This window comes from Myotis davidii, unplaced genomic scaffold, assembly GCF_000327345.1.
Source record: "Myotis davidii unplaced genomic scaffold, ASM32734v1 scaffold399, whole genome shotgun sequence".
Lineage (NCBI taxonomy): Eukaryota > Metazoa > Chordata > Mammalia > Chiroptera > Vespertilionidae > Myotis > Myotis davidii.
The window spans coordinates 4,585,721-4,594,997 of NW_006292094.1; the positions used below are offsets into that span (position 1 = coordinate 4,585,721).

Genomic DNA, 9,277 nt, shown 5'->3' on the forward strand with positions numbered 1-9,277 from the left:
TGAGTGGTCATTCTTGAGTTCTTGAGAGCTCGGGGAACGACCCCCTGGCGTGTCCGTTTTCACTTGCCTTTAAATTCCTAGGCTGTGGAAGACCTTCATTTTCAATCCCCTTTTCATGCGGGCACAGGGAGGGCCCCTCCAGCGGAGACAAGACATGGGTGAGTCAGCAGATGGGGGTGGTTGTTTCGGACCTATTGATCGTTGGTGAGATATTCCCATGATGCCCACCTTGGGGCTCGCGTGTGCGCATTGCATGTGCATCTCAAGCCAGGGCTCTGGGCTGAAATGAGATGCTGGGATCACAGTTGGCATGGTGGTGGGGCAGAAACACTGCCTTCAAGACCCTGGCTGGAACCTGGAGCTGTGCCATCAGTAGTTAACGCTGGAATCTGGTTCCTGGATATTCTTGTTTATTGCTTTGGAAGACTTTTATTTTTGAGTTTCTTTTTAACCAAAGATAAATATGCTGTTTAAAGGCCAAATAGTTCTAGAAGCTTGCTACAGAAATAGCAATCCTCCCCTTCTATACCCTCCCCAGAGGCAACTACTTTGAGTACTTTTAACAGATTTTTTATATTTGCCCTCACAATCTAAATCCTTCTAAATGCTTTCTTTTTTTGTTCACTAGATTACCAGCTTATTATAGAAGGCTATACCTCAGCCAGACGGAGATGCATGGGACGAGGTATGGTGAAAGAGTTCGGGGTTCCCATGTCTCCTTCCAGGGCCACTCTCCCCAAATAACTACATGTTCACCAGCCCGGAAGCTCTCAGGACCATCCTCTGGGTTTTTATGGAGGCCTCATCGCACCGCAGGACTGATGAAACCCTCTCCGGGGGTCAGTCTAAATCCTGTGCTTTTGTTGGTGGTTGGATTCTTCCGTTTCAGCCATTACCAGCGACGTTCCCACCGTGGGAGATCTGAGGGCTTTGTTTCCAGCGATACCTCTGGCCCAGCACCTTTCCCATTCCCTCAGTATGGTTATTGTGGTTGGTGCTCATTGTTTAGTGTCTGTATTATTACTGTGTAAATATAGCTGAGCCTCCTGCATGTGCCTTGACTGGGACTTGAACCGGTGACCTCTTGGTGCATGGGACAATGCTCAAGCAACTGAGCCATACCGGTCAGGGCAGGCTTATGTTTTTTTGTTGTTAATCCTCACCTGAGGGTACTTTTCCATTGCTTTTTAGGGAGAGGGGAAGAGAGAGGAAAAGACAAAGAGAAACACATCGATTGGTTGCCTCCTGCACAAGCCCAGACCAGGGAGGTGTCTAATACCAAGGTACATGACCTTGACCGGAATTGAACCCAGGACCCTTTGGCCTGCAGGCCGATGCTCTACCCACTGAGCAAAACGAGCTAGGGCCAGGCTTATGCTTTTTAAAGAAATCCCTTTACCATCATTTTATGGGCTTTGTGGGTTGGAGTGAAATCAGATGTCCATGCAATCTTCAGTCTAGCCACAGGGCCAAGACGACTCCGTTTTGTTACAGTGGACAGGAAAAAAACTTGAAGGGTGATTGCTTAAAGCCACCCAGGAAAACAGAGCCGTGGAAGCGTCCAGTAGGCGAGCACATCATTGTACACACACCAGTGACGGTGTAAGCGCTTTATTAATGCCCTGGCCGACTCCGAGAGCCAGCAGGATGTTCACATCAACTGGGTTGATGAAACAAGTGAGCGAGTAAACAAGGAAGGGCTGTGGCCGTGGGGCAGGAGCTGTCTCCCCTCACTTTCCTGACCTGGTTTTGTCTTGATTCCCAACAGGAGCTCAGGGCTAATCCTTAGTCCTTAGTGCCACCAGGAGTAAACCCCAGTCTCTACCCTCCCAGCTGAGAACTGAGTGTGTAGCCAGGAATCTGTTTGCTAAATAAGCTGCACACCTGTGTGCCCAGCTCAGGCTCCTCTGAACAGGGACAAGACCCTGCCAGTGGGAAGTGGCGGGGTGGGGGGGTACAGACCAGACCTGGCTGCCCAAGTCCCACGCTGTCCTGGGCCATTCTCAGGTGGAATCCGCAGGTCCCGGGGACAGGCTCCTGCGAAGCTTTGTGCACGTTCAGCCTGCTGTGCTGATCATGGGATAAAGTGGTATCTCGGACCGTCCGGTCATTAGACTCGTCCAGTGCCTGTCAGACTCCTACCATTGCATTGGCGCCATGGGATTCACTTGAATGTGAAGTCTAAGGAACGGTCCGCGTCTGCAGTCCTGGACAGCTCCAGTAGCTGTGGTCACACCACGTCCACATCATGCAGAGCCTCCTGTGGCGGGACAGGAAATGCAGGCATCCTGGTTGGACACCCTGTCCAAGGCTCTGATCAGGACGTCCGGCATGTGGTCTGTGAGCATCTTTCCGCCGATGAGTATTTCGCTGAATTCGGATTCGTGTGCCCACTTTGCAGTGTACTGAGCAGTGTAGCAGGAACATCTGAAAAAGACAGGAATCAATTGGCAAAGCATCACTTCAAGTTGAACTCCACAGACGTGTCTCATTACAGATGGTGTGTGGACTGAGCCAGGTCAGGGCCCCGCCCCCAGCTCACCTCCCTGAAGGACCCTCTTCTTCCAGGTGGATGATCCTGCCAGGAGGGTAGAGAGGGGGGTACTTGGTGGGGGACCCCAAGGGCGAGTCATTGGGTCTGTATCCTGGGGACTTGCGTGTCAGCAGGCTCTGCTCCCCGAGAAGTGGCAGGGTCAGGTCGCTGTGGTCGCCCCCGTCCAGCTCTGTTGGAAGGTCATCGGGGTTCCCTCCGAACAGCCCGTACCAGCAGCCGCGCAGCAGAATCTTGTACTAGAGGGCGGGACCGAGAAGCAGCAGCACTTACTCCCGGCTTCGCGGCCGGAGCTGGGGGGTGGCAGCAGCTCTTGGAGCGCGGACAGATGCCTCGCTGCTTATTAGTTGGATCTTAGGAGTGGAGGCCAGTGGGCCCAAACTCAGGTGTCTCTTAGGCAAAGAAGCCATCATATAGAAGCAATATTTAAAAAACAAATCATGCAGATTTTGAGGCAAAATTGTCCTTCTTTTCAGGTAACTCTGCAAACCAGTTTTACTCTTCCCTCAAAAATGTTAGATACGAATAGTTTTAAATTGGGGGTGGGGAATAGCTGATGAGAAAGTTTATTTAAATTCTTAGTATTTTTTCTGATTAGCAACAAAAAAATGTCAGAAAACAAAGGTTAAAGGGAGATTAAAAAATTTTTCATCGAAGCTCATATATCTTATTTATATCCTGTTTGTTTTTTAACGTTTCAATACATCATGGATAGCTTTCACTATTGGTAAATATAAGCTCACATCACCATTCTTTTTTTTTTTAATCCTCACTAGAGGATACTTTTCCCATTGCTTTTCAGAGCGAGTGGGAGGGAGAGAGGCACAGACTGGTTGCCTCCCACATGTGCCCCAACCTGGGGTGGGGAGCGAACCCACAACCCAGGTATGTATGTGCCCTTGACTGGAAATTGAACCCACAGCCCTTTGGTGTACAGGCCGGTGCTCTAACCACTGAGCTCATCAGCTAGTGCTCATGTCACCCTTCGTAAAGGCTGCCTGATACTCCACAGGACAGTCCTACCGTTGTGTCATAAATTCTAGCTGGTAGTCTTGTTTTCTGAGCTTTGGGACCAAAGGCATCAGGATATCGTGGGTCACAAGAAGGGCTCAGAAGTACAACAGCAAATCACAACGAAGTCTGAGAAGTCTGCCCAGGGTAGCGTCACCTGCACTGGCTGAGGCTTCGAATTTAGAAACATCCTCCCCAGGTCACAGGCACACATTACCTTGGGCTTGTTACAATGGGCAATCAGCCGCAAGATTTTCTTCTTCAAATCCTCCATGTTGGTCACACTTAGCCTGTTTATCAAAAGATCAGATGGACGCTCAGTACTCAGTCTGTTCAGCTACCCCAACCCCAGACAGAGCACCAGCAGACTGACCTGGGAACCACGTCCTTGCCCACGACAAGTGACACAGTGAAGTCCTTAGAGTGTTCATAAAGGGATTTGCTGAAATTTCAAAAAAAAGAAAAAGTAACGTTTCCCTTCTCTACCCTACCTCGAAAAGATGATGCGCACCCACACGTTCAGTGCAGCACTAGTTACAGTAGCCACGACACGGAGACAACTGAAGTGTCCACTGACAAATGTTACTCGGGCACAAAAATAGTGGAATTTTGCCATTTGACAAAATATGGATAGGCCTGGGGGCATTGTATTAGGTGGAATAATTCAGACAGAACGACAACCGCCACATGATCTCACTTATATGTGTTATCTAAAAAACAAGTTCACAGAGAGCAGACTGACGGTGGCCCAGGGTGTGTGTGGCAGAGGGGCAAAATGCATGAAGGGACTCAAAGGGTAGAAACATCTAGATAATAACAGCCTAAGCGAACATTACAGCAGAATGACCAGTCGCTATGATGCGCACTGACTATCGGGGTAGACGCCCCATGCAGGAGCTGCTCCCTGGAGGGCAGTGCGCTCCCATGGGCGCTCAGCCAGAAGCCGGGCTCATAGCTGGTGAGTGCAGCAGCAGTGGTGGGAGCCTTTTCCACCTCTGCAGCAGCGCTAAGGAGCAGCAAGCAGGCGAGCAATAAGGAGTGAGGGCTCCCGGACTGCGAGAGGGCACAGTTCGGGTTGAGGGATGTCTCACCCCTCCACCTCTGCACGAATTTCGTGCACTGGGCCTCTAGTCCAGTTATAAAACAAGTCCACTATAGTTAACACTGTATTGCATATTTGAAAGTTGCTAACAGTAATCAAAGTTGTCATCACAAGAAAAAAATGCATGGTAACATGTTAACTAGACACCGTGGAGATTATTTTGCAATATATGTAAATACTGGATCATTGTGTTGTGTGCCTGAAATGAATAAAATATTGCATGCCATCTGGCATTACATCGTTTAGGAAATCAAAGCCATGGTCGGACAGACCTATGAAAGGCTATTTCAGCCCTGCTGCAGTGGCTCAGTGGTTGAGCATCAACCTATGAACCAGGAGGTCACGTTCGATTCCCAGTCAGGGCACATGCCTAGGCTGTGGGCTCCATCCTTGATTGTGTAGGAGGCAGCAATCAATGATTCTCATCATTGATGTTTCCATCTCAAATCAATAAAACTTTTTTTAAAAGAAAGGCTATTTAGTCTTTCTTCACTAAACAGTATTTGAAAACACTTCTGAGAATGAAAAATTAAATCACCAACAAAAGACCAGTCTTAACTCATGACTTAAGCGTAGCGCCTTGTCACACTCATGAAAACGAAGCAGTACCTGAGCAGCCCCCTGGGCGGTGAGAAGGCGTAGCAACGGACGTGGGGGTAGGCGCCTCTGAGCATGAAGGCCAGCAAGGCTGCAGCGCCCGCCCCCAGGCTGTGCCCTATAATGACCAGCCGGTATTCCTGAAGGACAGAAGGATGAGGTGAGGCCACAGACCAAACAGCTAATGACGGGAAATGAAAGAAAAGGAAAAGGACAGTCTCACCGGAGCGACGCTGAAGGCCTGGCTCAGAATCCCATCGCTGACGAGGCGTCGGTACAAGTACTTGGCAGCCTGAGAAATCCCCTGAAAACAGAGGCGGCAGTTAGTGATGGCCGGGCAGGGCCGGCTCCGGCACGACGGGCGACAGGGTGCCCTGCACTTGCTTGTGACCCTGCCCCCAGCGAGAGCAGCGTCTCGGGCAGTGGCTGTGCCCACTGCTCTTGTATTCCTGGCACCTGGTGCGGAGGTGGGCACGTGAACAAGCGGGTGACATCAGGAACCTCTTGCCTTATCAGTGGGTATTTCTATGGCATTTTCTGTAGCTGCGTAGTGTTTTGCCGTGTGGATGTACCAGTCTAGTCTGGTCAAGTCCCTGTGGTTGGTCAGATTTAGATCATGAATGACTCAGGTTTCAAAATGGCCTTAAAGTTCTGAATCAGTGACATTGATTAAGTGTCCACTGTTCTTGCAAAGGCAAAACTTGAACATCAGAAGTGAATTTTAGGGAGGTCAGGCTTTGATTTAATTTCAAAAAATAAGATGTAAAACTTCCTAATAGATACAGCTACCTCACAGCGTCTTGACAGGCAAGCAGCTCCGACGGGGAGACAATGCTCCACAGACAGGCCAGCCGCCGCCTCGTAAGGAGAAGCCCGGGGCAGGCTGGCAGCACTTGCTGACAAACCACCCGGCCCCTTCCCCCAACAAGTCCGAGTGCAGTCGGCTTCCTCCTCGCTTACGGGGCACCTGTCACGTGTCTGGTTCTGGGCAGTCAGAGCCAAACCCCTTGGGCCACACCTGCTGCTGGTGTCTCCCTGGCACATGCCTTACAGACAAGGTGCCAAGGGTGTTTGAGGTGCAGAGCTTTCCACTCCAGTTACTGTGGGCAGTGCCAGAGCCAACGCTGGCACAGACAAGCCAAGAGCGGAGGGCAGGTCGTGCCCTGTGCCTGGAGCAGCTGTCTTCCCGCCAGAGAGGAAGGGCTGCCGCCAGAGGAGCCGGAGCCGGAGACCTCAGGTGGTAACAGCCGGGCCCACGCGCCGCAGCTGTGGCCACACGGCCTTGACTGTAGGCGAGTCCTGCAGGAACCGAGCCGCAGCCAAGCCCCGACTCTGGCTTAAACTTCCTTCATACACGCCCCACGGTGCTTCAACGAGACTCTCATGAATCAGGGCACAAATAGCCAAGGGTTAAAGGGAAGTAATTCACACTCGCAGCACCGCCCAGCTCTAACGGTGACGGATGAAAGCCGCCACTGCCCCCTCACTGACCGCCGTCCAGTGGGCGGCCACACCTGCCGGAACACGTATCTGTAAAAGTCAGGCATCTGGTTTTTAAGATGACGACTACTGAAGCGTGTGAAACAGCACAAGCCCACTGCCCTGCACCCCTGACATCCTGGTATCATTTCAAACTCCCCTCAAGTGTTAAACCCTCTGCTTCGCAGCCTCACTTGTCGCCAGGGAAACGCACATGGAACCACGCGAGAGGCCACCACACCCACAGGAGGTGGCCTCAACAGAACAGGAAGTGCAGAGGTGGAGAAACAGGAACTCCCACTGGTGGGGCGTAAAATCGTGCATCTTTTGGAAAATAGTTCAGGTTCCTCAAAAAGTTAAATAAATACCCAGCAATCCCACTTCTGACTTACACCCAGAAGAAAAAGCCGGGACTTGAGCAGACCCCTGTACACCCACGGGCACAGCAACATCACTGTAGTCAGATGCCCATCTCTGAGTGAATGGATGAGCCAGAGGGTATCTGTATGTGCAGTGGGATATTATTCGGCCTTGAAAAGAAAAGGAATTCTGACACATGCTACAGTGTGGACGGACCCTGAAAACATGGTGCACAGGGAACCAAACCAGTCATGAAAGGAACACCGATTCCTCTGACAGGAGGTCCCAAGAGCAACCAAATTCATAGACAGTGGACGGTGGGGGCCAGGGACTGGGGGAGGGGAGTTGGGACTCAATGGCACCAGGGCTGATGGGATGACAAGAAGTTTCGGGCCATAGAGGGGTGATGGCCACAGCGCTCCGAATGTCTAATGCACTGAACGCCGCCGCCAGACAGTTCAAATGAAAAGTGACGCCTGGGCATCAAAAGCTTCAGGGCCGCGGACACTGCGGTGAGGTGCCCACCCTGAGAGAGCACCCCTCTGATGACAAGGGAGGACTCCCACACTCACCCCAGGAACTGGGGGGCTCCTGGCAAGTCACCCCTGGCTCTGAGCCTGCCTCTTACAAATACTGCCCCGCCAGCCGCTGACAGGCTGCCCAGAGAACCTGCACTGTGAGCACAAAAGCACCCACTGTGCGCAGCCCCTGGCGTGAGCAGCTGTTTGTTAGGCGGTTAACAGGAGACTCAGAGTTGGGAAGTCCTGACCCTCCACCTGAACAGAACCTTCCAGAGCAGACCCCGGGCTTCTACCTTATGTGCCAAGCAGTCCTGCACCTCACACCCCAGGTCCAGGTTCTCGCTCTCTGCCGACAGGTCGGTGAGGATGTCCTGTAAGAGCGTGGGGAGAGGGGCGTCAGCTGGGGTGTCGCACTGTCAGGCTGGGCGGGCGGGTTCCTGAGGGACAGTGGGGACGGCAGTCCCTTGGGTCAAAAGCAGGTGGTGGGCCTGGCTCAGGGGCGCCCAGCAATAGACACGTCAAGGGAATCAGGCCAAGAGGGGGCCTGTGTGAGGCGGGTGTGTCCCTAGGACCCAGGGAGCCCAACTGCTGGGCAAGGGGCCCCACATCTGCACGTCCCATGCTGCACAGGTGACCGACCGAGGCTGCGGGGCTCGGAGCTGAGGGCCCGAGCTCCCGGCGCCCAGGAGCCGGAAAGGCGGCTGGGTCAGGTCGGGAAGCACCAGCGAGCTGACGAGAAACACGAACTTCGCTGGGGCTTCCCGAGAAGGAGGGGAGATCTGACCAGGTCCCAGAGAGAGGATCTGAGGACAGCGCTCAGGACAGGCTGGGATGGTGAGAGACTAGAGGCCGGGACCACGGTGGGAAACCACGGCCCAGCCCAGGAGGCCTGGGCCAGAAACGAGGGCCGTGCGCTGGGGACGTAGAGGAGATGGGCAGAGACGCCCGGCAGGAAGTGAGGAGACGCTGCCGGCCAGCGGGAGGACACCACGTTGTTAGTAGAAAGGGGGGCCCACGGGGAGCAGGCGGAGGAGGGAAGGCTCTGGACTCTGGGCCACGTCCTGGCCACCAGCCGAGCTGCACCCCAAGAGCCGGGCAGAGGAAGGGGCTGGGGTTCTGGAGTCTCCTGCGTCCAGTGCATTTTCTGGGCCAGCAGAGCAGACGGGCCAGGCAATGAGGCAGAACGGCCAAGAGACCAACAAAGGGAGAGGCTGCCCGCGAGTCCACAGGGCAGAGGGCGGCATGGCCGGACGCCGGGGCTGGGGACAAAGGGAGGTTCTCGCAGCTCCCGCATCCAAACAGGAACTCAGGGCCGCGAGGGCGTGCGGACAGCGTGTGCAACTTGGGCCAGCGCTGCTGAGCCGACTGTCCCATGCTGGCATTGGGAGTAAACATTTCGAGGGATCACCAGGTTGGGGGCCAGGCCAGGCACACCAGGGGAGTCGAGCGGGCACGCCTGCAGGAGCTCCTAGCGCGGGGACCCACCCCACTGGTGTCTGTTTCTGAATTTCTCAACGAAAAGAAAATAACTTGGTCTGTTTGTCAGAGGGAGTATTTCACAAGCCGGGACTCGCTTCCCCTTTTCCCTCCGGGGTTTTCCTGTCCGAGGGGAACAGCTCTGCTGCTCCTGGGGTGTCACTGCGGCCCCCCCCCACC

General features: G+C 53.5%; 1 protein-coding gene across 2 annotated transcripts in view; it reads right to left on the bottom strand.

The window, feature by feature from the left end:
• Positions 1-1,595: 1,595 nt before the first annotated feature.
• DAGLB (diacylglycerol lipase, beta) overlaps positions 1,596-9,277 on the bottom strand; it is a 19,943-nt gene continuing 12,261 nt past the window's right edge. For both annotated transcript variants that reach the window (XM_015565119.1, XM_015565118.1), the window contains 6 exons: positions 5,485-5,565; positions 5,274-5,401; positions 3,936-4,004; positions 3,780-3,852; positions 2,543-2,790; positions 1,596-2,427 (listed from right to left, as the gene is read on the bottom strand). In XM_015565119.1, the coding sequence (XP_015420605.1) occupies positions 2,247-2,427; positions 2,543-2,790; positions 3,780-3,852; positions 3,936-4,004; positions 5,274-5,401; positions 5,485-5,565 (780 nt within the window). In that variant the 3' untranslated portion in view covers positions 1,596-2,246. The remainder of the gene's footprint in view (positions 2,428-2,542; positions 2,791-3,779; positions 3,853-3,935; positions 4,005-5,273; positions 5,402-5,484; positions 5,566-9,277) is intronic.